At 41.4% G+C, this 26500-nt stretch overlaps 1 protein-coding gene across 2 annotated transcripts in view; it reads right to left on the bottom strand.

Moving 5' to 3' along the window:
- Positions 1–9983, bottom strand: part of SPIDR (scaffold protein involved in DNA repair) — a 451079-nt gene extending 441096 nt beyond the window's left edge. Inside the window, exon 1 of one of the 2 annotated variants that reach the window (XM_066266094.1) lies at positions 9888–9983. In XM_066266094.1, the coding sequence (XP_066122191.1) occupies positions 9888–9920 (33 nt within the window). In that variant the 5' untranslated portion in view covers positions 9921–9983. The remainder of the gene's footprint in view (positions 1–9887) is intronic. The other variant, XM_066266093.1, reaches the window with a different exon arrangement.
- Between the last annotated feature and the right edge of the window lie 16517 nt (positions 9984–26500).

Raw genomic sequence — 26500 nt, 5'->3', positions numbered from 1 at the left:
TCCAAAAATGCACATTTAGCTAGTTGAGGAGCTGAGGTCAAACCCAAGTCTTCTGACCAAGTTATTTGCCCATGTTTCTTCATACCTAGAATACTTATAAAGCTTCTTAACTAGTTCTCCTTTCATTCATTCATCAAATACTTATTACATTACCTACTATGTACAAGGGATTATGTCAGGTGCTCTGGGAGATAGGGGTAAAAACAGAGTCCTTGATCATACAATGTCTACATTATAAGGGAATAAAAGCATAGACACAAGTAAACCTAATACAAGACATAAAGTTAGGAAAAAATAATATAAATGAATGCAGAATTAAGTTAATTTACAACTAGGAAGATTAAGGAAAAGAAGGAAATTGAGATGGGCCTTGACAGATGATTAAGGTTTCAATGAGCAGAAATGGGAGAAATGGCATTATTCCAAACCAAGAGCAGGAGCAAATAACAAGAGACAAAAAAGTACAGCAAAAATAGTAGTTTTCTTTATCTAGAGGATAAATAATGAATGAAGTTGTAAAGTTAAGGACTACAACATGGCTGCATTATGAAAACTGTAAATAACAGGCTAGGAGAGCCTGAACAGAAGCAAAATCTGCAGTTGATTATCTGGATATAAAACCTGACTTCTTCACTCAATTGCTTATGTGACCTCAGGGAAAGTACTTAACCTGTCTGCTGTGTCTCAGTTTTCTCATCCATAATACGAGACTAACAATAGTACCAATTTCACAGGATTGGTGAAAGAATTGAACAAGGCAATACATATAAAGCACTTAGCACAGGTAAATCCAAAATAAATTATGTAGCCAATAATAAGTAAAATGACAAGCAGAAGAATAACAATAAAATTAAAGTGGCATCTAATGGAAAGTCATCTCAAAAAATGGGAGCATGCTACCTAGTATCACATAAACATTCTGAGCATGAAGTACTCTGGGCCTGACCTAGGGTGACAGAAATGAAAAAAAAGAAATTCCTAAGGGCAAAACTATTGTGTGGCCAGCCTCCAGGATGGCTCCCTGTGATCCCCATCTTTTGGCATTCACATCCTCTATACTCGCCTCTCACACTGTAGCAGGTTGATCTATGTGATGGATAGGTTAGGACAGAAATGTCACTTATGAGTTTGTTATAAAAAACACCAGGGCCTCTTTCTCAGTTGCTCCCTCACTCTTGCCTTTGGGAGAGCCAGTTGCTACACTGGGACTGCACTATGGAAGTGACAAGGAACTGACACTTGCCAACAAGCGCATAGGTAAGCATGGAAGTAAATCTTCTCGTTTTAGTGACCTATAATTTGACTAAAACTTGTGGGGAACCCTGAATTAGAACGATCCAGTTGAGCCATTCCCAGATCCCTACCACACAAAAATTGAATGAGAAAAGAACTTTTGTCTTAAACTACTTCAGTTTAAGACAATCTGACACAGTAATAGATAACTAAGAGAACTACTGAAAATTGTAAAGGTCTTGAAAAACTGATAAAATAAAGATGGCAGAAGTGAGTATCAAGTCAAAATATTAAGCTCTTGATTAGCAAGACATCCATTTTGGAAGACTTCCATCTTGAATAAATATATGGCCAGCTATATGTTTAGGTAGCAGCTAAACAAGAAATTAGGCTATCCCCTCCCACAAAGGTCACTCTTTCAGAAAGTCCTGACTAATCTTTTGATAACTAACCATTTGAGTGACCCCACTTATCCCTTCTGGTGCCAGAATTTCCACTCTTGTTTTAAAGTAGCCAATACAGAGTGATCAAAGATAACCCTAGACACCCCACCCTGGGGCCCTAATAAAAGCAGACCCAGCCCTGGCCAGGTAGCTTAGTTGGTAAGAGCGTTGTCCTGATACACCAAGGTTGCTGGTTCAATCCTCTGGTCAGGACATATCCAAGAATCAACCAATGAATACATAAATAAGTGGAACAACAAATCAATGTTTCTCTCTCTCTCACTCTCTTTCCCTTTCTTTCTCTCTAAAATCAATCAATAAATAGGCCCTGGCCAAGAGCTTGGTTGGTTAGAGTGTCATCCAACAGGATGAGGTTGCAGGTTCAATCCCCAGTCAAAGCCCATACAAAAATCAATAAAAAGAAATTTAAGAAAAACAAACAAAAAAACCTTGGCCAGTGCCGCAGTGGATAGAGCGTCGACCTGGGATGCTGAGAACTCAGGTTGGAAACCCCAAGATTGCCTGCTTGAGCATGGAATCATGATGTGACTCCATGGTCGCTGACTTAAACCCTAAGGTGGCTGGCTTGAGCAAAGGGTTGGTGGCTCAACTGCAGTGCCCCCTCATCCCAAGGTCAGGAAACCTATGAGAACCAACGATCAACTAAAGTGCTGCAACTACGAGTTGATGCTTCTCATCTCCCTCCCTTCCTGTCTGTAAAGCCAGGAGCCGCCATCATGGCCTTTCACATGCAGGTTCGCATTAGATTCGGACAGACAGTAATGAAACAATGGAGCCAAGAACTGGTAGGCCATTAGCTTTAATCCTAGCTTGCACCTGGTGGGCAAGTAAAAACACACACTGGGCTCCAAAACCCACTCACATTCAGTGCTCACAAAGCTACTGACTTATCCGAGTTTCCTAGAATCAAGGGTTTCTAGCTCACCAGACTTATTCACCTCTGTTCCCCATCTCCTTCCTTCTCCCTGCACAAACTCTGCACAAACTGGCTTGTCACTCAGCACTCCACATCGTGGCTGCTTCTCCTGGCCTCCTCCACCTGGTCTTTCTCTGCTCTCCTCTCTAATGCTAATCTCAGGAACTGAGAGAGCAAGCTCCTGGTCTGCTCTCCTTTATAGTGCAGAAATCAAAACCTTTAATCCAATATACAAAATAGGGAAGTCTCTGATATTGTACAAAGTCCACCCCACATCACAAAGGGTGGGAAAAGCTTAGTCCTAAAACCAAGCCCCAGGCTACAAGGATCCTGCCTGCCCACAGCCCGCCTCCAACACACATTAATATCGATATAATTACGTCCATTCCAAGCATAAGGGCAACTAATATCATCACCTGGGAGACAGGCTTCCACGTGGGCAGCGCCACCTTTAACAAAGTGAGCATAATATATTTTATCTGCCCAATACCTAGAATCAAGGTTTCTAGCTCACTAGGCCTTTTTCATCTGTTCCCCATCTCCTTCTCCTGCACAAACTCTGCACTAACTGGCTTCTCCTTTAGCATTCTGCCATCTTGGCTGCTTTTCCTCTCCTCCACGTGGCCTTTCTCTGCTCTCCTCCCTGCTCTCTGCTCTAATACTAATCTCAGGAACCCAGAGAACAAGCTCTTGGTCTGCCCCACTTTATAGTGTAGAAACCACAACCTTTAATCCAATATACAAACAAGGAAGTCTCTGATACAAAGTCACTTATCTGAGGCATAATGGGATTCCTCATGAGAGTGTATCACCCCACATCATGCAATCAGTCAAGGTTGTGGGGAAAAGCTTAGTCTTAAAACCAAGCCTTAGGCTATAACCACCCGGCCTGCTTACAGCCTGTCCCCTACACCCAATACAAACTATAAACGAGCAAACATATATCATATTTACAAACTTATTTGACCAACACTGTCTGTCTCTGTCTCTCCCTCTATCTAAAAAATTAAATTAAGATAAATTTAAAAAGCAACTAATGACAGCAGAAATGAGTGGGGCAACAAATCAATCTCTCTCTCTGTCTCTTGCTCTAGAAATCAATTTTTTTTTTAATTTAATACATAAAAAAAAAAAAAAGGGAGACCCAGGTCTGACTGTCTTCCTCACCCATACAACTTTGCTGTGTGGCCCTTGAGTATACAAAGTTCCCTCTATCATCTGTGAGTAATAAATCTTATTCTTAAAAGTCTCCTGATGGTTTTTGCCACATCTATAATTATAAGACTCACAAGATCTGGGTCAGCCACAACATTGCCTCAGGTGAGGGGAAATGCGTGTGGGACAAATGGTATGTGGAGACTGTTACAAATAATAGGGCCTAGGCAAGTGCCTAAGGCATTCTTAGCCAAAACTATCACTATCAGTGCTCAAGCTGAATCAACAAGACACACACAGGCCTTGGTAAGTTAGCTTAGTTAGCTCAGTTGGTTAGAGCATCATCTGGTATGCCAAGGTTGTGGGTTAGATCACTAGCCAGGGCACATACAAGAATCAACCAATGGATGCATAAAGAAGTGGAACAACAAATCAATGTATCTCTCTCCCAGTCTCTCTAAAATCAATTTTTAAAAAAATAGAAAATAAATACAAGATATCGGAGGAATTATTAGGGCCCAGTGGACTAAGGGTGAGCAATGACTTAATGCATTGAATTTTAGATGATCTCACAGGAAAGGTCAAATACAGATCTGAAAGTCATCTAGTAGCAGTGATATCAATGTATGAGATGACTCAAAAAAAAAAAAATGGAAGGTGAGAAAAAGCAGGTCAAAATCAGAACATGACTAGAAGGCAGTGAAGTAAATGAGCAAGCTTGGAAGAAAATCAAGAGTATGTTGGGCAAATAAGTTTGTAAAATGAGTTCTTTTAGGTTTGCTCGCTTATATTTTGCAGTGGCCTGGGCAGTGCCATTTGTGTGTAGTCTGTAAAGGGCTGTGGTGCTTGCCCTCAGGGCAGCAGATTACAAATTGCAGATTACCTTCCTGCTTGGAAGGGGCCACTGTACTGCTAATGTTTGCTGGAGAAAGAATTTTTTTCCTCAGCCTGGGTTTTACAGAATGAAGGAGTGAAGAGGTCCAACCAGGAGCCCATAAGAGGCTTTGGGAGCTCCACTAATGCTGGTGGGGGTTTTGATTACAGAAAGAACTGGAGAAGATGATCTGGGTTTTAGAACAGGAGAATGCATCAGGGCTTTGGGAGCTCTGAATGAGAGGGAAACGGTCTTCCCTGCCTGTTTGCTTGTCCGCCAGTTTGAGACTAATAAACAAAATGGCCCACCATTTTTTGGCTCCCCTGATTCTTTACATTCTGCCGGAATCCAATGAGAAACTGCATGGCCATGACGGCAGTGGCCACTGGCCATGCAGAGTAACATTCAGGAATGCTCCAAAAATTAAACCAATAAAAGCAGGTGGCACATGTGTCAAATGCTACAGTAACTGTAAAGCCAGTAGCCAGGGCCACCATCACAGCCGACTGACCAATGCAGGTTTGCATTGGATTCAGACAGTCGGTAAAGAAACAACGGAGCCAAAAACTGGTGGGCCATCACCTTTTTTTTAAATTTTTTTACAGGGACAGAGAGAAAGTCAGATAGAGGAATAGATAGGGACAGACAGACAGGAACAGACAGAGATGAGAAGCATCAATCATCAGTTTTTCGTTGCAACACCGTAGTTGTTCATTGATTGCTTTCTCATATGTGCTATGACCCTGGGCCTTCAGCAGACTGAGTAACCCCCTGCTCAAGCCAGTGACTTTGGGTCCATGTTAGTGAGCTTTTTGCTCAAGCCAGATGAGCCCTCGCTCAAGCTGGCAACCCCAGGGTCACGAACCTGGGTCCTTCCGCATCCCAATCCAATGCTCTATCCACTGCGCCACTGCCTGGTCAGGCTGGGCCATCATCTTTAATGCTAGCTTGCACCCAGCGGGCAAATAAAAACACACACTGGGCTCCAAAACCCACTCATTCAGTGCTCACAAAGCTACTGACTTATCGGAGTTTCCTAGAATCAAAGGTTTCTAGCTCACCAGACTTATTCACCTTCCCCATCTCCTTCTCCCTACACAAACTCTGCACAAACTGGCGTCTCCTTCAGCACTCCACCATCTTGGCTGCTACTGCTCTCCTCTCTAATGCTAATCTCAGGATCAGAGAGAGAGAGAGAGAGCGCGCGTGCACTCCCAGTCTGCCCCACTTTATAGTGTAGAAACCAAAACCTTTAATCCAATATGCAAACAAGGAAGTCTCTGAGCCTGACCAGGTGGTGACGCAGTGAATAGAGCGTCGGACTGGGATGCGGAAGGACCTAGGTTCGAAACCCCGAGGTCGCCAGCTTGAGCGCAGGTTCATCTGGCTTGAGCCAAAAAAAGCTCACCAGCTTGGACCCAAGAACACTGGCTCGAGCAAGGGGTTACTCGGTCTGCTGAAGGCCCGTGGTCAAGGCACATATGAGAAAGCAATCGATGAACAACTAAGCAGTCCCAACAAAAAACTGAAGATTGATGCTTCTCAGCTCTCGCCGTTCCTGTCTGCCTGTCCCTATCTATCCCTCTCTCTGACTCTCTGTGTTCCTGTAAAAAAATAATAAAAATTTTTAAAAAAAGGAAGTCTCTGATACAAAGTCACTTATTTGAGGCATAATGGGATTCCTCATGAGAGTGTACCAACCCACATCAAAAAGGGTGGGAAAAACTTAGTCCTAAAACCAAGCCCCAGGCTAAAAGGATCCTGCCTGCCCACAGCCCACCCCAACACACATTAATACAATCACGCGCATCCCAAGCAATCACCTGGGCGACGGGCTTCCACGTGGGAAGCGTTATCTTTAATGAAGATATATTTTATCTGCCCAACAATCCACCCCTATGCTCACTTTACTACCCACAATCTACACCACCAGCATCCCCGTGCAAGGAAATTAGGCAGATTACACAAATTACAACAACATGGCAAATCATACAATTTCAACAATTACAAAGGTACATTTCACCAGTCTCTGAGCACTTTGCCAAAAGCGCAAAATGTCCTCGGCCTTCTTTCTAGACATGGCGAAAGCTTCCTGGGGCAGGGGATGGCCTCCAGCTAAGCCGCCCCCCACCCCCATCAGGGTATTTCACATTGTCCGAAATCCGGTAAGTCCATCCAACAAAGGAGCCAGTGCCCACTCAGGTTGTAGCCCAGGAATCAGTCCAAGCACATGGGGCGCCAGCCACTTCCCTCATTCCTGCCGTACTGGCAGGTCTTACACTGTCCCAAGGAGGAATGGCAATGGCAGTCAGCATTTCTATCTCTGCTTGGGAGAGCATGATGGCATTCACCCCTATGTCCCCAAATCGAGACCTACCAGGGACATAGTAGGTAATCCTTGCTGCTGGGCTCTCATCTTCTGGAAACTGCAGATTGCAACTCCAGCCCGATTCTCCTCATCCTCTGAAGAGGAACTGAAAACACCAGCTCCTTGCTGCCGGGCTCGAGCCCCGGGCTGCCACTGCCTTCTGCTCCGCAGACCTTGAAGCTCTGGCCCCGGCCTCCTGCCACTGCTGGCTCTCCATAATGTCCAAGGCAAGCTGTAACTCACGAACCTCTGATCCTCCTCTAGTGGCTGCTCCATTTCCAGGTGAATCTCTAAACCTGGTTGGCCTCCTCCTCCAACGCTTCCTCCAGCTCTGGGGTCAGCATCTGTTTCTCCCATGTTTCCTCCAGCTCCTTCCACTGCTCAGTTTGCAGGTCCAGGGCAGCCTCTTCCACAGAGCTTTCAGTTTCCTCACGCATGGCTATAAATGTCTGCCAGCCTACTGTCCCCAAAAGGACAGCTATGGAGAACCATAACAGCAGCCAGTCCTCTACTCCACTGCTCAGAGGTGGTGGTGGCTCCTTGCCGATCTGTATCAAATCCTGCCACAGACTACACCAAATGTAAAGCCAGTTGCCGCGGCCACCATCACAGCAGCCTGGCCCATGCAGGTTTGCAATGGATTCCGACAGTCGGTAAAGAAACAACGGAGCCGCCCTGGCCGGTTGGCTCAGCGGTAGAGCGTCGGCCTAGCGTGCAGAGGACCCGGGTTCGATTCCCGGCCAGGGCACACAGGAGAAGCGCCCATTTGCTTCTCCACCCCTCCGCCGCGCTTTCCTCTCTGTCTCTCTCTTCCCCTCCCGCAGCCAAGGCTCCATTGGAGCAAAGATGGCCCAGGCGCTGGGGATGGCTCTGTGGCCTCTGCCTCAGGCGCTAGAGTGGCTCAGGTCGCAACATGGCGACGCCAAGGATGGGCAGAGCATCGCCCCCTGGTGGGCAGAGCGTCGCCCCTGGTGGGCGTGCCGGGTGGATCCCGGTCGGGCGCATGCGGGAGTCTGTCTGACTGTCTCTCCCTGTTTCCAGCTTCAGAAAAATGAAAAAAAAAATAAATAAATAAAAAAAATAAAAAAAGAAACAACGGAGCCAAAAACTGGTAGGCCATCATCTTTAATCCTAGTTTGCACCTGAAGGGCAAGTAAAAACACACACTGGGCTCCAAAACCCACTCATTCAGTGCTCACAAAGCTACTGATTTATCTGAGTTTCCTAGAATCAAAGGTTTTTAGCTCACTAGACTTATTCACCTCGGTTCCCATCTCCTTCCTTCTCCCTACACAAACTCTGCACAAACTGGCTTCTCCTTCAACACTCCACCATCTTGGCTGCTTCTCTTGCCTTCCTCCACGTGGCCCTTCTCTGCTCTCCTCTCTAATGCTAATCTCAGGAACTGAGAGAGCAAGCTCCCGGGTCTGCCCCACTTTATAGTGTAGATTTAAAAGCTTTAATCCAATAAACAAGCAAGGAAGTCTCTGATACAAAATCACTTATCTGAGGCTTGATGCGATTGCACCACCCCACATCAAAAAGGGTGGGAAAGGCTTAGTCCTAAAACCAAGCCCTGGGCTACAAGGATCCTGCCTGCCCTCAGCCCACCCCCAACACACATTAATACAATCACGCCCATCTCAAGCAATCACCTAGGCCACAGGCTTCCATGTGGACAGTGCCATCTTTAACAAAGTTAACATAATATATTTTATCTGCCCAACAGTAACCAAGTAAATAATTTATATAGATTTAACAATTTCATACTATTTTCTTGATTTTTTTCCCACATGTTAACTATTTCTGAAATCAGGAAGTCTTACAATCGATAATGTCTTACAATCTATGTTTGATATAGATTTCTTTTACTTCCTAAGACCAAGTTACAAAATTGACTGTGTATCTGACAATTAATAATATTCCAGAAGCAAGAAAGATGGTAGCGACAAGGAAGTTGAATCAGTATATGTGGACTATTTTCTCAGGAAGCTTTTTGGTTAAAAGGAAGATTAGTCAAGAAAGCACGCATTGTATTCAAACATATTTGTAAGCAAGAAACTTAGAAATAGCTTTAAAACAGCACAGGACACATGCCAGAGCAAAAACAATTCAAAGGGTAAAAAAGATGTGCATGTACAATATTTTAAATAGCATTCATGAAATATAGTCTACACACACACTCCGTGACAGGACAATGTAACAGACGTTGGTGTAACGGACTGGCAGCAGTTAACTTCAGACTCATCACCCACTGAAGCAGAAGAGGGAGATTCTTTAAAAGTTTAGGATGGAATGAAAAGAACTGCAACAGATATTGGAGGGGAAAATGACAGCAGTGCCATTACAGTATTCACCGCTGTCTTGGTGTGTACACCGGAGTCAAACAGAAACAAAGAACTACCAAACACCTGAGTGGGCAAAAAATAAAAAAATCACACGCTTGTTCCAGACTCAACTCCATCCAGTGCCTCTCACTTCCGTCACCCCTATGCCTGCGACCCCACGTCTTACCCAGGGAAATGGTTCTTCTCTCCACAGCTCCAACAGGCTCCCTGATCTCTATCCACCTCCGACTAGTGGGCACGACTCCCTCAGTTCGCACACTTTGGCAGGAGACTGAGCTCAGGAGCCGTACTCCACGACGAAGGCTCTGTACACGCTCACAGACGGAACCCCCGCGATGGAGCTTTGCCAGAGACCCCCCATCAGCATAGACCCACTTTCCACCCCTATCAGGCTGGGGCTAAACACGTGTGCACTGCGCCCCGCCGGACAGGTGGATGGGGTGGAAAACCGAGCAGGACGCGCTGGCCCACGGAGCTCCCGGACGACCGCTGGAGACCGCGCCTCATCGGTTACAGGCTCTCCGCTTACCTTCGGACGGCGACAGTAACCGCCACCAGGCATCTCCGAGAGCGCTGAACTGACGAGCTAGGCCGCCCTGAAGTCGCATCACATCACCAAGGCGCACCGGAAGGCGCAATTGGCGGGCGATTGGGTGAGGGGCGGGGCTTCTCTGAATGCACCTCCCTCTCGGCTCTGTGCGTCATAGCGCGCGCTGCGATTGGAGGGCACTCAGGAGTGGGGCGAGGCTTTTTTGCCACTCGCGTTTTCTGGGTCCAAGTGGGGTACTCTGGCTGGGTTGTGAACCTGGGTGGGCGGGGACACTGCAGCACTATTAGTCCGAACGGGTGCTGTGCTGACAGTTCAGTTTCCTTGGTGGGACTCTGGATCCTGCAAAGCAGTCTTGTATCAGGCCACACCGTTGGCCATCGGTGGGGGAATCCTGGGCTGGTAACCTTACCCGAGGGTCAGCCTCCAAGTGTTGTTTTTCACATAAGGTCATATGTGGTCTGCTTTGTCAGGCATCAATTGACATTAAATAAAAATAAAATGAAAACTCGATGTAGGCTACGAATTCAATAATGAATACTTAAGGAATGTGTCAAAAAAATTTAAACCCCAAGACTGCAAGTCTTTAAGAAAGGTTTTATTTATTTTTTATTGAATTTATTGAGGTGACATTAATAAAAATATATTGGTTTCAGGTGTGCAATTCTATAGTGCAACATCTGTATATTGTAATGTAATTTCAAGTCTTCCTTCCATCGCCTTTTATCCCCACTTTACCCTCTTTTACCTCCTCCAAGAAAATTTTTAAGCCAAAAACGCTAGTCAAAAAGAAAGACATTTTAAAGAACATGAAAGACAATATGTCTGTTGTTTATACATAAGTGGGTAAAGGGGGGAGAAAGACTCAAGTTGTCTGACAGAATTTACATTGGTTATAGGCAAAGGAGGTGGGGAAAGTTAAGCCAGGCCAGCTCTGGTATAGGCACAGAGTTGCAAAAAGAGATCTCCACTCTTGTGAAATGGCTCTGGACAGCGGTCACGTGTAAAAGCAAGAAGGGAAGCTGGTAGAGTTGATGGTGTCTGACCAAAATAATCTGCAGAAATAGCCACCTGAAAAATAATCCAAAATTTCAACAAACGTGGAAGGAATGTGAGCAGCTTTTCGTAAGTTGGCCAGCAGCCATTAACTGCTAATACGTAGTTCTGTTTCTCTCTCTCCCTCTCTGGCTGCTGTAATTTAATGTAGAGCATCTCAGAATTCTCCCCTTGTCAAAAACAGAGTTAGTTCCCCATCTATGGGGTGGGGGTGGGGTTAGGAATTAAATATCCAGAACAGAAATTCTAAAATTTAATAGACATCAAACCACCCAGAAAATATGGTATATAACTTGATTTCGGATTCCTTAGGCCTGATGCAGGGCCAGAGAACTGTATTTCTGACAAGTTTCCGGATGATATTGTTGCTACTGGTCTGAAAACTCATCTTTACAACTAGGGGCAGCCACCATTACTTAACCGCAAATGAGTAATTAAGTGTCTCAGCACTTTGAGAAGTATATTTAAAATGAGATTCAATGGGAAAAGGAGTTGATACTGAATAGAAACAGAATTAGGTTATAAAGTCTGAGTAGAAATATTCTGTAATAAAGGTATTTACTGTAAAAAAAAAAGCCACACAAACAAAACAAAACAAAAAACTAAAATGATTTAAGCAAGTTGAAAAAGTGTCAACCTGAAGAAGAGAAAGGATTCTTCATAGTATGGTGGAAGTGGAGTTTGGCCTTATGCTTCAAAAGCACGTTTTGTGTCTCTGTAAGAATATTGTTTTATAATTTATCCTTTTTTTGTAAGAAAGGCAGAGAGAGAGAGAGAGACAGATAGAGACAGACAGACAGGAAGGCAGAGAGATGAGAAGCATCCAGTCTTCGTTGCGGCACCTTAGTTGTACATTGGCTGTTTTTTCATATGTGTGTTGACCTGGAGGGATGGGACTACAGCAGAGCGAGTACCCCTTGCTCAAGCCAGCAACCTTGGGCTAAACCAGCAACCTTGGGCTTCCAGCCAGCGATCTTTGGACTCAAGCCAGCCATGATGGGGTAATGTCTGTGATCGCATGCTCAAGACAGTAACCCTGTGCTCAAATAGTGAGCCCGCACTCAAACCCGAAGAGCCCTCGCTCAAGCTGGTGAATTCGGAGTTTTGAACCTGTGTCATCCACATCCCAGTTCAATGCTCTATCCACACTGCACTACTGCCTGGTCAGGCCCTAGTCTCTATTCTTCCATCATCTAGTGTTTAATTTCCAGTGCCTAAAGCCACAAATGTCTATTATATAGTAAGATGTCTACTCTGTAATAGAGAAAAAAAGTGAAAGAAAAAAGTATTAAGGTAAGGTAAACATTATTGCTAATACTGACAGAATAAGATGAAATAGATTTTAAATCTAGTTTAAGATTTAGAATACTGGGCTTCTGACTGAGACTCCACAAAGAAAAGAGATTTGCCATTTTTGCCTCAATTAGGTTTTAAGACACAACTTGACGACCTTACTGTATCTATACCTTGGCTCTCAATTTTATATCTGTAACTAGACCTCTTCATGGTGCCCCAGCTAAAACCCCATGATGGCCTGTCTGTCATCACTATTTAAATTTCAGTGAGGATCTTCAACCCAAATTTTTCTTTTCCCAGAAGAGTTTCTTTTCAGAATTCTCCATATCAGTAGTATTGGTATTTTTCTAAAGTTGGAAATGGGGAGGCAGTCAGACAGACTCCCACATGTGCCTGATTGGGATCCACCCAGCATGCCCACCAGGGGGCAATGCTCTGCCCATCTGGGGCATTGCTCTGTTGCAATCAGAGCCATTCTAGCGCCTAAGGCAGAGGCCATGGAGCCATCCTTAGTGCCCGGGCCAACTTTGCTCCAATGGAGCCTTGGCTGCAGGAGGGGAAGAGAGAGACAGAGAGGAAGGAGAGGGGGAGGGGTGGAGAAGCAGATGGGTGCTTCTCCTGTGTGCCCTGGCCGGAAATCAAACCCGGGACTCCTGCATGCCAGGCCAACACTCTACCACTGAGCAAACCGGCCAGGGCCAAGCCCAGGGTTTTGAACTGGCAACCTCAGCATTCCAGGTCAACACTCTATCCACAGTGACACCACAGGCCATGCTTCATAGCATTTTTAATTATAATTTTTTATTTTTATCTACTATTGTCATCCAATATTATATTAGTTTTAGGTGTATAGCATAATGGTTAGACATTTATATAATTTATGAATGATTTCTCCAATAAGTCTAGTACCTACCTGAAACCATACATAGGTATTTCAATATTATTGAGTATATTCCCTATGTTGTAGCTTAAATCCCGTGACAATTCTGTAACTTCCAATTTGTACTTTTTAATTCCTTCACCGTTTTCAGCCAGCCTCTGAATCCCTCCTCAAATCTGGCAACAATCAGTTTGTTCTCTGTATTAATGATTTTGTTTTTTATTGTTGTTGTTGTTTGTTCATTTATTTTGTTTTTTGGATTTTACATATAAAGAATAATCATATAGTATTTGTCTCTCTCTGGCTGATTTACTTGGTTACTGAACGCGGTTTCGGCTGCCTGTTGTGTCAAAAGTCAATACTTGTGAGACAAGCACCCGTGAAAAGGAAAGAGGTTTATTCAGGTGGCAGCAACCCTGATGGCCAGCGACCTAGGATGGCTGGCTCCTGTCCTAAAACTCATTTTATCATCTCTGATCAAACTGATGGCTTTTTATAAGGAGAGAGAGGGAAGTGGGGACACATAAGCAGTGTTCTTGCTGGTGCAACAAAGATCTTGGTGTAAGCATGTTGAATCTTTCTGCACCAGCCAAATTGCTTGCATTCGGTCAGCTCCTTTCTGGACAAGAACTGGAACTGCTGGTCCCTACTATGTACTAAACAGAACCTAAAATAGAGGTTGTTAGCAAAAAAAAATTTGTTCTTGTTTTTATTCCAACAGACTGGTGAGTTTGTTAGTACATTCAATTCTGGTTAGTATATATTGTATAAAAATTATATGTTTTTCATTTTCTGTTACAATTTCACTCAGCATAATACCATCTGGGCTTTTCCATGTTGACAGTATGTTAAGATTTTTCTTTTTCTCCACATCCTTCCCAGCATTTATCTCTTGTGTTTTTGATGATAACCATTCTGACAGGTGTGAAGTGCTATCTTTTTGTGGTTTTGATTTGAGTTTTCATAGTGATTGTGATTGAGCACCTTTTCATGTACCTGTTAGACATTCCTACATGTTCTTGTAAAAGTGTCAATTCAGGTTCTTTGCCCATTTATTCGTTTTTGCTGTTGAGTTGTACAAGATATTTTTTCCAAACGATGACAAAAAGTTTATTTAGAAAGTCATAGAGGTAGAAGAAATGACTTGTAGAAGAAATGGACTCAGGAACAATTTACAAAGCCAAAAGAAGGGCCCATGGAATTTAGGAGAAAGAGACAAGGAAAATGTGTGCGGGGGAAGGAGGTAAGGAAAGGCACGAGTGTGCTCCCTAGAGAGAACACTGAGTTGTATGAATTCTTTATATATTTTGGATACTAACCCTTTATATGATTTGCAGATATCTCTTTTTCTCCATTCCATAGGTTGTCTTTTCATTTTGTAGATTTCTTTTTTTCTTCTGCAGAAGCATTTTAGTTTGATGTAGTCCTACTTATTTGTTTCTCATTATTGTTGCTTTTATTTTAGGACTTATATCCAAAAAATCATTGCCAAAACCAAATGTCAAGGATTTTTTTCTCTCCATGTTTTATTCAAGGAGGTTTATAAATTCCAGTCTTACCTCTGAGTCTTTAATTAATTTCAAGTTAATTTTTATGAGTTGTGTAAGAAATGGGTCTAGTTTCATTCTCTTACACACAGATATTGAATTTTCTCAGTGCTATTTATTGAAGAGATGAGACTGTCTTATCTCCAGTGAGTATCCTTGACTCTCTTGTGAAATATTATTTGACCGTGTGGATAAAGAAAGGGATTCTATGATTAGAACTGATTTTATTAGAGGAATTTACAGGGAGATACTTCAATTATGTTGTGGACAGAAAAAAGGGTGGGGTTCAATGAAAAGTAACCTCACAGGATGATACAATCATAAATTCTTAACTGGGCAGGTCATGGGGGATAGTCCTGCCCCAGTCATATAACTTTTAACTAACAGATTTATCTTTGCCTTCAGCAAGCGCTGTCCATAGTTTCGGAACATCTAGGTTAGCATATCTTTAAAATAAGCACAATCAGCCTCAAGAGAGCACATAATCTTTTTAACTCTCTTACATTCTGATCCTGATCTTATTTCTCCCTTCCTTAATCTCAAGATTTAACATATATATATATATATATATATATATATATATTTTTTTTTTTTTTTTGTATTTTTTCTGAAGCTGGAAACAGGGAGAGACAGTCAGACAGACTCCCGCATGCGCCTGACCGGGATCCACGCGGCACGTCCACCAGGGGCCACGCTCTGCCCACCAGGGGGCAATGCTCTGCCCCTCCGGGGCATCGCTCTGCCGCAACCAGAGTCACTCTAGCGCCTGGGGCAGAGGCCAAGGAGCCATCCCCAGTGCCCGGGCCATCTTTGCTCCAATGGAGCCTTGGCTGCGGGAGGGGAAGAAAGAGACAGAGAGGAAGGGGGGGGGGTGGAGAAGCAAATAGGCGCTTCTCCTATGTGCCCTAGCCGGGAATCGAACCCAGGTCCCCTGCACGCCAGGCCGACGCTCTACTACTGAGCAAACCGGCCAGGGCATTTTTTTCAATTTTATTAAGATATAATTGACATACAGTATTGTATAAGTTTAACCCATATAATTCGCTGGTCAGCAAACTGCAGCTCGCGAACCACATGCGGCTCTTTGGCCCCTTGAGTGTGGCTCTTCCACAAAACACCACATGCGGGTGCTACCTCGATAAGGAATGTACCTCCCTATATGGTTTAAGTTTAAAAAATTTGGCTCTCGGCCTGACCTGTGGTGGCACAGTGGATAAAGCATCGACCTGGAAATGCTGAAGTCGCCGGTTCGAAACCCAGGCTTGCCTGGTCAAGGCACATATGGGAGTTGATGCTTCCAGCTCCTCCCCCTTCTCTCTCTCTGTCTCTCCTCTCCTCTCTCTCTCTCTCTCTCTCTCCTCTCTAAAATGAATAAATAAATAAAAAATTTTGCCTCTCAAAAGAAATTTCAATCGCTGAACTGTTGATATTTGGCTCTGTTGACTAATGAGTTTGCCAACCACTGAATATCATAAAATACCCCAGTAAGTTGTTTTTAATTTTTCCTCTGATTTTAGAGAGAGAGTAAGGAAGAGAGAGAGAGAAAAGAGGCATAAAATGAGCTGCAAAACTGTTATTTTCTGAAGAATTTGAAATCCTGCTACCCAGCATATATAATCATTTGGGCTCAAATAAATTTTTGTAAAAATTTTCCATAGTTTGGACAGTTTTATACACAACAACCATATATGCATGGGTTTAATTCAGGTCTCTGAATTCCATCCATTGGCAATGTGTCTTTTTCTTTAATGTCAATTCTGTACTGTTTTATTACCTTAGTGTTGTAATATAGCATGAAGGCAGGAGGTACGACACCTCCTGCTTTGTTCTTCTTTCTCAGGGTTCTTTGAGTATTTGTGTTTTGTTTGTTTGTTTTGTAGTTCCATACAAATTTTAGAAATTTTTTTATACTATGTAAGGAAAAAAAATGCCATTGAAATTTTGATAGGGATTCCCTTGAAATTGAATGGCATTGAGTAGTATAGACATTTAACAATATTTTCCAATCGATGAACAAGGAATACCTTTGTATTTATTAGTGTCTTCTTTGTGTTTTTCATTAGTGCCTGTAGTTTTCAGTACAGAGCTCTTTTACCTCCTTAGTTAAATTCATTCCTAAATATATTATTGTATCTGATGATATTGTAAATAAAATCATTTATTAAATTTGATTTAGAAAATTAACTTTAACGTGGTGACATACATCAGTAAGAGTACGTAGTCACATAAACATTTCTATAGCATTTGAACTGTTGATTATGTTGTACACCCATCATCCAAAGTCGATCATTTTCCGTCACCTTATATATGGCCCTCTTTATACTCTTTTCCACACGCCCTCCCCCACATCTCCACCCTCTGGAAACCACTTCACTTTAATCTATATCCATAAATTTCAGTTTTATATCCCACGTATGTGCAAAATTATACAGTTCTTAGCTTTTGCTGATTTACTTATTTCACTCAGTATAATGTTTTCAAGGTTCATCCAAATTGTAAATGGCCATATGTCATTTCTTACGGCTGAGTAGTATTCCATTGTATATATAAATATATGTACCACTTCTTTATCTAATCCTCTATTGAGGGACACTTTGGTTATTTCCACATCTTGGCAACTGTGAATAATGCTGCGATGAACATGGGGGTACATGTGTCTTTACTCACCAAGGTTTTTGAGTATGTGAGATAGATATGCAGTAGAGAAAATGCTAGGTCATATGGTAATTCTATTCATAATTTTTTGAGGAACCATCATACTTTCTCCCATAATGGTTGTACTAATTTGCATTTTCACCAGCAGGGAATGAGGGTTCCTTTTTCTCCACAGTCTCTCCAACACTAGTTATTATCAATCTTGTTGATAATAGCCAATCTAACAGGTGATGTGAGGTGGTATCTCATTGTAGTTTTGGTTTGCATTTCTTAAATAGCTGGTGATGATGAGCATCTTTTCATATATCTGTTGGCCATTTGTATGTCCTCTTAGAATAAGTGCCTGTTTAGGTCTTCTCTCATTTTCCAATTAGATCGCTTGCTTGTTTGTTGCTGACTTTTGTGACTTCTTTATACCTTTTGGATATTAACCTCTTATCAGAGCTGCTGTTTGCAAATATCATCTTTCATTTAGTTGCCTGCCTGTTTGATTTGTTGTCACTTTCTTTTGCTCTGCAGAAGCTTTTTAGTTTAATATAGTCCCATTTATTTATTTTTGCCTTTATTTCCCTTGCCTTTGGGTCAAATTAATAAATTGTTTTCTACGGCCAAGGTCTATGAGCTTAGTACCTGTTTCTTTTATGTAATTTCTTGTTTCAGATCTTATATTTAAATCTTTAATCCAGTTTGAATTAATTTTTTTTGCAAGGTGACAAACTGTACTCAGGTTTCATTCTTTTGCATTTGGCTTTCCAATTTTCCCAGCATTATTTATTGAAAAGGCTTTCTTTTCTCCATGGTGTGTTTCTGGCTCCTTTGTCATAGATTATTTGTCCATATATATGTGGTTTTATTTCTGGGCTCTTGATTCTGTTCCACTGCTCTGTATGTCGGTTTTTCTGCCAATACCATACTGTTTTGATTATTGTGATTCTGTAGTATAAGTTGAAGTCAGGTAGTGTGATACCATTGACTTTATTCTTTTTCCTCAGGATTGCTTTGGTGTTTTGGGATCTTTTATGGTTCCATACAAACCTTTTAATTTTTTGTTCTATTTCTTTAAAAAATGACATTGAAGTTTTGATGGTGATTGCATTGAATTTGTATATTGCTTTGGGTAATATGGCCATTTTAATTATTTTGATTCTTCCAATCATGGAATATCTTTTCATTTCATTGTGTCTTTTCCAGTAGTTTTATAGATTTCAGTATATAGATCCTTCACATCCTTTGTTAAGTTTATTTCTAGGTATTTTATTTTATTTTATTTTTTGTTGCAATTGTAAAAGAAATTGGTATTTTGAGTTTGTTTTCAGAAGTTTTATCATTGGCATATAGAAAAGCAATAGGCTTTTGTATCGATTTTGTATCCTGCAACTTTACTGTACTGGTTTATTGTTTCTGATAGTTTTTTGAGACTTGTTTGGAGGTTCTAGCAGGGGAGCGCAGCTACTCGTATACCCTTGACCGAAGAACGGTCCTCTCCTCTAGCGGGGAAGGTCGTCCTCTTCGACCGAGCGCGCAGCTTCGGGAGGGATGCACATGGAGCGGTGAGGGAGGAAGGGGACACCCGCCTAGCCAGCCAGATCAGCCGAATCAACCCTGGCGATCAATGGGGTGACAGATGTCGCAGCCAGATCGCCCTCACATCCTCTGATAGTTTTTTGGTGGAGTCTTCAGATTTTTCTATTTACAGAATCATGTCATCAGCAAAAAGTGATACCTTTACTCTTCTTTCCCAATATAGATGCCTTTTATTTCTTTCTCTTGCCTGATTTCTCTGGATAAAACTTCCAAAACTATGTAAAATAAGAGTGGAGAGAGTGGCCAGCCTTGTCTTCTTTCTGATTTTAGAAAAAAAGTCTTCATTTTTTTATCATTTAGTATGATAATAACAATAGTTTGTCATATAGGGCTTTTATTATGTTGAGGTACTTTCCTTTTATTCTGATTCTATTGAGTGTTTTAAACATAAAGGGATGTTGTATCTTATCAAATGACTTTTCTGCATCTAATGATAAGATCGTATGATTTTTCTTCTTTGTTTTGTTGATGTAGCATATTACATCGATTGATTTCTATATGTTAAATCATCCTTGTGCTAGGAGAATGAATTGTGCCTGATCATGAAGTATAAGGTCTGCCGGAAAGTTCTGTCCATTTCTGGAATAAAACAAAATACAAATTTTTCTTACCGTCAATAAAATTTATTAAATAGTATATTTTCACACCAATCCTATCTTCCAAATATGGTCCAAAATGGTTTGCTGAGCTGAATTAAGCCTTTCTGCAATCTCTGATGTTGTTAGAAAAGGATCTTGCTCCAACATGGTCTTAACAACATCGTCATTAATCAAAGATGGTCGCCCAAAACGTGGCTTATCAGAAAGGTCAAAATCACCTGTTTCGAAATTTTCGAACCATCTTCTGCATGTCCTATCAGAAACTGTACCTTCACCAAACACTTTCAATAAATTTCTACATGCTTCTGTAGCATTTCTTCCTTGTTGAAATTCATATACCATACAGTGGTGTAAATGAACTTTATCAGTAGCTATGGGTACACTATCACTTCACACATAAGACTAACGTGAATCAACTTTGTTTTAGTTAATTTGCTACGTCAGTATGTACACATTAAGTGATAAAAATAGAGAGGCACACATGCGCCAAATAAACATGTGCTTACATGTCAAAACTTGTGATAGAAACGAACAGAACTTTCCGGTAGACCTTTATTATTTTTTTCTTCTTTTTTTTTTTATTCAGTGGGAAGAGGGGAGGCAGAGAAATAGACTCCTGCATATGCCCTGACCAGGATCCACCTGGCAAGCCCACAAGGAGCTAATTTTCCGACTATCTGGGAAATTGCTTTGTTGCTCAGCAATGGAGCTCTTCTTAGCAGCTGAGGCGGAGGTCATGGAGCCATCCTCAGCACCGGAGCCAATTTGCGCTAATTGAGCCATTACTGCAGGAGGAGGAGAGAGAGGGAAAGAGAGACACAGAAGTGAGAGGCGGAGTTGTGGAGAAGCAGATAGGCACTTCTCCTGTGTGTCCTGACTGGAAATTGAACCTGAGATATCCACATGCCAGACTGACACTCTACCATTGAGCCAAATGGCCAGGGCAATTTTTTTAATGTGTTGTTGTATTCGATTTGTTAGTATTTTGTCTAGAATTTTTGTATCTGTACTTATAAAGGATATTGGAATATAGTTTTATTATTTTGTGTAGTCCTTCCGAAGTTTTGATATCAGGGTTACGTTGGCTTCATAAAATATGTTTGGGAGTATTTCTACTTCTATTTTTTGGAAGACTTTGAGAAGGATAGGCACCAAATATTCTTTGAATGTTTGGTAGAATTCACTAGTGTATCCATCTGGCCCTAGACTGTTGTTGTTTGGGAGGTTTTTGATAGTTATTTCTATTATTTCTTTGCCTATAGGTCTATTTAGTTTTCAACTTTTTTGTGACTCCATCTGGGAAGATTGTATAGTTCTAGGAACTTATTCATTTCCTCTAGATTGTTGAATTTGGTGGTATATAATCTTTCATAGTATTCTACTATGATCTTTTGTATATCTATGATATCTGTGGTTATTTCTCCTCTTTCATTTTGAATTTTGTTTATGAGTTCTTCCTCTTTTCTCCTTGGTGAGTCTAGCCAGTGGTTCATTGATTTTATTGATCTTTTCAAAGAACTAGCTCTGAAGCTGGAAACAGGGAGAGACAGTCAGACAGACTCCCGCATGCGCCCGACTGGGATCCACCCGGCACACCCACCAGGGGCGACGCTCTGCCCACCAGGGGGCGATGTTCTGCCCCTCTGGGGCGTCGCTCTGCCACAACCAGAGCCACTTTAGTGCCTGGGGCAGAGGCCAAGGAGCCATCCCCAGCGCCCGGGCCATCTTTGCTCCAATGGAGACTTGGCTGCGGAAGGGGAAGAGAGAGACAGAGAGGAAGGAGTGGGGGGTGGAGAAGCAAATGGGTGCTTCTCCTATGTGCCCTGGCTGGGAATCGAACCCGGGTCCCCCACACGCCAGGCCGACACTCTACCGCTGAGCCAACTGGCCAGGGCCTTCTTGTTCTTTTATTCATTTTGTTCTGCTCTAATTTTTAGTATTTTCTTTATTCTGCTAAGTTTGGTTTACCTTTGTTCTTCTTTTTCTAATTCATTAAGATGTGATTTTAAGTTATTTAATTGGGATCACTCTTGTTTCTTGATATAAGCCTGTAAAGATATAAATTTCAATCTTATTACTGCTTTTGCTGCATCCTAGAAATTTTGATATGTTGTTATTTTTATTTGCCTGCAAATCATTTTTGATCTCTGCTTTTATTTCTTCTGTGACCCAGTCATTTTTTAGAAATACGTTGTTTAATTTCCACATTGTTGTGGGTTCCTTTACTTCCTTTTTCCAGTTGAATTCTAATTTCAAAGCCTTATGGTCAGAAAATATACTTGGTATAATTTCAATCTTCCTGAATTTGTTGATGTTAGTTTTGTGTCCCAACATATGATCTATCCTTGAGAATGTTCCATGCACACTAGAAAAGAATGTGTAATTTGATTTTCCCATTATGTTCATTTGGTCCAGTGGGTTGTTTAAGGCCTATATTTCTTTATTGATTTTCTGTTTGGATGATCTATCTAAAGCCATCAATGGTGAGTTAAAATCTCTAAGTATGATTATGTTTTTGTCTGCTTCAATTTTTAGATTCAGTTAGTGGATGTCTTATATATTTTGGTGTTCCCTGGTTTGGTGCATATATGTTAAGAAGTGTTATGTCTTTTTTTTTTCTTTTTGTATTTTTCTGAAGTGAGAAGCGGGGAAGCAGAGAGACAGACTCCCATGTGCACCCTACCAGGATCCACCTGGCATGCCCACCAGGGGATGATGCTCAGCCCCTCTGGGGTGTTGCTCTGCTGCAACCAGAGCCATTCTAGTGCCTGAGGCAGCGACCATGGAGCCATCTTCAATGCCTGGGCCAACTTTGCTCCAGTGGAACCTTGGCTGCGAGAGGGGAAGAAAGATATAGAAAGAAAGGAGAGGGGAAAGGGTGGAGAAGTAGATGGGCGCTTCTCCTCTCTGCCCTGGCCAGGAATTGAACTCGGGACTTCCACATGTTGGGCCAATGCTCTACTGCAGAGCCAAACAGCCAGGGCCAGTGTTGTGTCTTCTTGATATAATATTCCCGTTATCATTATGAAATGTCCATCTTCGTCTCTGGTTAACTTTGTTGTCTTGAAGTCAGCATTGTCACATATTAGAATGGCTACACCTACTTTTTCTTGGGTATTATTTGCTTGGAGAATTGTTTTCCAACCTATGACTTTGAATCTACTTTTGTCCTTGCAGCTTACATGTGTCTCTTGAAGGCAGCATATGTTTAAGTTTTGCTCTTTGATTCAATTTGCTACTTTGGCCTCCTTTTTTGTGAGTTCAGTACATTTACAATTAGAGTAAATTTTGACACTTGAGGATTTCCAGTAACCATTTTATGTTTTTGTTTTGTTTTCTTTTAGCTCTGTATCTCTTTTGGTTCTTTTGTGTTATTGTTTCTGTCAGTTGTTTTTGTTTGGTGATATTCTATACTTCTATCCTTTGTTTTGTTCTCTTTTTTTTTTGTAGCTGTATATTTCAGTAGTGGCTTTTTCATGAGTGTTTACCATTAGGTCATTAACAGAAAAATTTTCATATGGACAAGCGTCCTCTGTCTTGAGTGCTTCTTCACTTTATCTTTCTTTGCTATTGCAGCTCTTTATTGTCTCCTCTTTTATGTTATTTTTATCACAGATTATTCTTATTTTTATTGTTATCTTTTTGGGCTTTTGACTTGTAATTTTGTTTGTTTTGTTCTTTATATCCAGTAGAATAACTCCTTTGAATATTTCCTGCAATGGGCATTTTCTGGTGATAAATTTCCTCAACTGCTGTATGTCTGGAAGTTTTTATTTCTTCTTTATATTTGAAAGATAAGTTTGATGGATATTATATTCCTACTGGTAATTCCTGTCTTTCTGTACTTTGAATGTTTGTATCCACTCTCTTCTGATTTGTATGGCTTCTGCTGAGAAGTCTGATGATAACCTAATTGCCTTCCTTTATATCTAATGTTCTTCTTTATACTAGCTGCCTTGAGGATTCTTTCTTTGTCATTGATTTTTGACGATTGTATTATGATGTACCTTAGAAAAGGTCTGTTTGGGTTTAGGTAACTTGGCATTCTGTTTGTTTCTTGAATTCAAGGGTTAAACTCTTCCCATAGCCTTGATAATAATTTGATTAAATAGGCTCTCTATACTCTTCTCCCTCTTATCCTTTTCTGATGTACCCATTATTCTTATATTGCTCTTTCTGATGGAAACAGACAATTCTTGTAGAATTCTATCATTTTTTTAAATTCATGGTTCTAGCCCTGGAAGGTTTGCTCAGTGGTAGAGTGTTGGCTTAACATGTGGAAGTTTCAGGTTCAATTTTTTTCAGGGCACACAGGAGAAGCAACCACCTGTTTCTCCACCCCCAACCTCACTTCTCTTTCTTGCTCTCTTTTTCTCTTCTCTTCCCTTCCCACAGCCATGGCTCAAATGAGCAAGTTGGCTCCAGGTCCTGAGGATGGCTCCATGGCCTCACCTGAGGCACTAAAATAGCTCAGTTGTCAAGCAATGGAGCTGTGGCTCTAGATGAGAGGAACATCAGCCCCAGATGGGGGTTGCTGAGTGGGTCTTGGTCAGGGTGCATGCAGAAGTCTGTCTCTCCACCTCCCTGACTCTCACTTGATAAAAAGAAATAAATAATAATTAAAAAATTAAAAATTCACAGTATTTTCTCTTTTCTCTGTAGAATCTCCAGTTACTCTCTTAAATATCACTGATTTTCTCTTCTATCTGATTGTTCTATTTGCTAAAAGTGCTACTTCATTTTTCAATTCATGTATTCAATTCTCCATCTCTGCTTTGAAAGTTTCAATCTTCTTTGTGCAGTACTAATTTTTTCATTAATTTGTTTTTAAACTCATTAAATTGCCTATCAGTGTTTTCTCACATCTCATTAAGTATTTTTAGAACATTAATTTTGAATTCTTTATCATTTAATTTCTGGATTTCCATCATCTTATTGAGATTGCTTTCTAGAGATTTTTCATTTTCTTCTTGGACTACTTCCCTTTTTTCTTGACATAGTATAAGATATCTTCTTCTTTGATGGCATTTGATAGTGGTATTTTTTTAAAAAAAAATCTAATAAATAACAAAACTACAAAATGCAATAAAAATAGAAAACAATAAAAAATAATGACAAGTAAGAAAGAAAAACTATAAAAACAAAGAGGAAAAACAAAAGAAAACCCAGAATACCCACAAAAAATAAGAATAAAAATTAAAGAAAATGATATACAAAGGAAAGAAATATTTCAGTTTTAAGAGGTTTTTCTCTTTGATTTTAGTGAGTGCACTGTATTATGAGTTTTAGCTCTGTGATATTCCTAGGCTGACCTCTGCTAAGTTGTTGCTCTCACAATGATGAAGGCAGGGCTGAAGTCTTGATGATGGTTGTAGCATGTTGTGAGGCCTTTTCAGCTTTAGTATTGGTGATTTCATGCCTCTAGGAACTCTTCCCCATGTCTCAATAAACCAGGGAAGCAAACCCAAAGCACCTCAGTTCTTCAGGGGAGTGAGTGGCTTGAAGAGCTAGATATGGAGTGTGTCTCTGCCACTCTTTGTACCGCACAAGGTGAAGGGAGTAGAATCTGGGAGGCAGTTTTCTCTGTCGGTTGTGGGCTGCAGGCAGACTGCAGGAACATTGGCTGTGATCCCTCGTTTTGCTGCCACTTTAGTTTAGTATCTTCCCCCAAATCATATTGTTCCTCTCAGCATAAGACCCAGTCACTCTGGGCTTCTCCTTTCTCTGGAGCCCCTGCAGACAAAACTCCAGACCATCTGAGCTTCCTTCTTCTCTGGAGCCCTGGCAAACAAAAACCCAGACCCTCCAGGCTGCCGTCCTCTCCAGAGCTCCAGCAGACAAAAATTCAGACAGTCCATCCTCTCTTCTTTCTGGAGCCACTGTGAGCACATCTTATCTCCACCTTCCTGCCCCTTAACCCTCTTGTCTATGTGGTGCATGGATCTTTCAGGCAAGCTCGAGAGCCCAGCTGGGGTTCCTCTGCCTATGCTGTGTTATATCCATTCAATTTGTTGAAATTTCAAGGGGAGAGATCAGTGGTATCTTTCATGGTGCCATTATTCTGAGGTTATCCTCTTTCCACAAAAAAGATTAGCCTGACCTGTGGTGGCACAGTGGATAAAGTGTCGACTTGGAAATGCTGAGGTCGCCAGTTTGAAACCCTGGGCTTGCCTGGTCAAGGCACATATGGGAGTTGATGCTTCCAGCTCCTCCCCCCTTCTCTCTCTCTCTCTCTCTCCTCTCTAAAAAATGAATAAATAAAATTAAAAAAAAAGATTAAATACCGCCATTTGCAAAAACATGGATGGATCATGAGAATATCATGCTAAGTGAAATACATTAGACAGAAAACATCAAGAACCATATGACTTTACTTATATGTAGAATATAAAACTGTAAACAATAGATGAACTTGTTAAACAAGGAAAACAAATAACATGCTCTTACCCCAGAGAGTATGCCTATGCATTTTCCTTCCCTCTCTTCTTTTCCCACAGGTATTTATTTCCTAAACTCTAAAGAACTCCGCAAAACTGACAACAATGGGAGTAATTAGCAACATCAGGTTGTCCCAGGATAACACCCTGGCTTGTCATCAAAACCCCCTTTTATTGACTATTCAGTGTTCTGACAGTATTAGTGATTTCATTTTATTTCTCAGTGAGCCAACACAGCCCTGACTAAGCTTTTTTTTCTGTTGCTTGTGCTGTCCTAAGCCCTTCCTTGTTTCACTGCTTTAATAAATGTACTCTTAAAATCAAAACAAACAAACAAAAACTCAGACACAGACAACAGAATGGTGATTACCAGAGGGAATTTTGGGAGGAATGTATATAGAGTAAAGAGGGTCATATATAGGGTGGCAAAAAGAGATTTGACTTTGGGTAGTAAGCATACAATGTAAAATATAGATGATATACTATAGAATTGCATACTTGAAACCCATATATTTTTATTAACCAGTGTCACCCCAATAAA

Source organism: Saccopteryx bilineata, chromosome 3 (assembly GCF_036850765.1).
Source record: "Saccopteryx bilineata isolate mSacBil1 chromosome 3, mSacBil1_pri_phased_curated, whole genome shotgun sequence".
NCBI classification, from domain to species: Eukaryota; Metazoa; Chordata; class Mammalia; order Chiroptera; family Emballonuridae; genus Saccopteryx; species Saccopteryx bilineata.
Note: the sequence above shows the minus strand (reverse complement) of the source record. Positions and strands in the feature narration are given on the sequence as shown.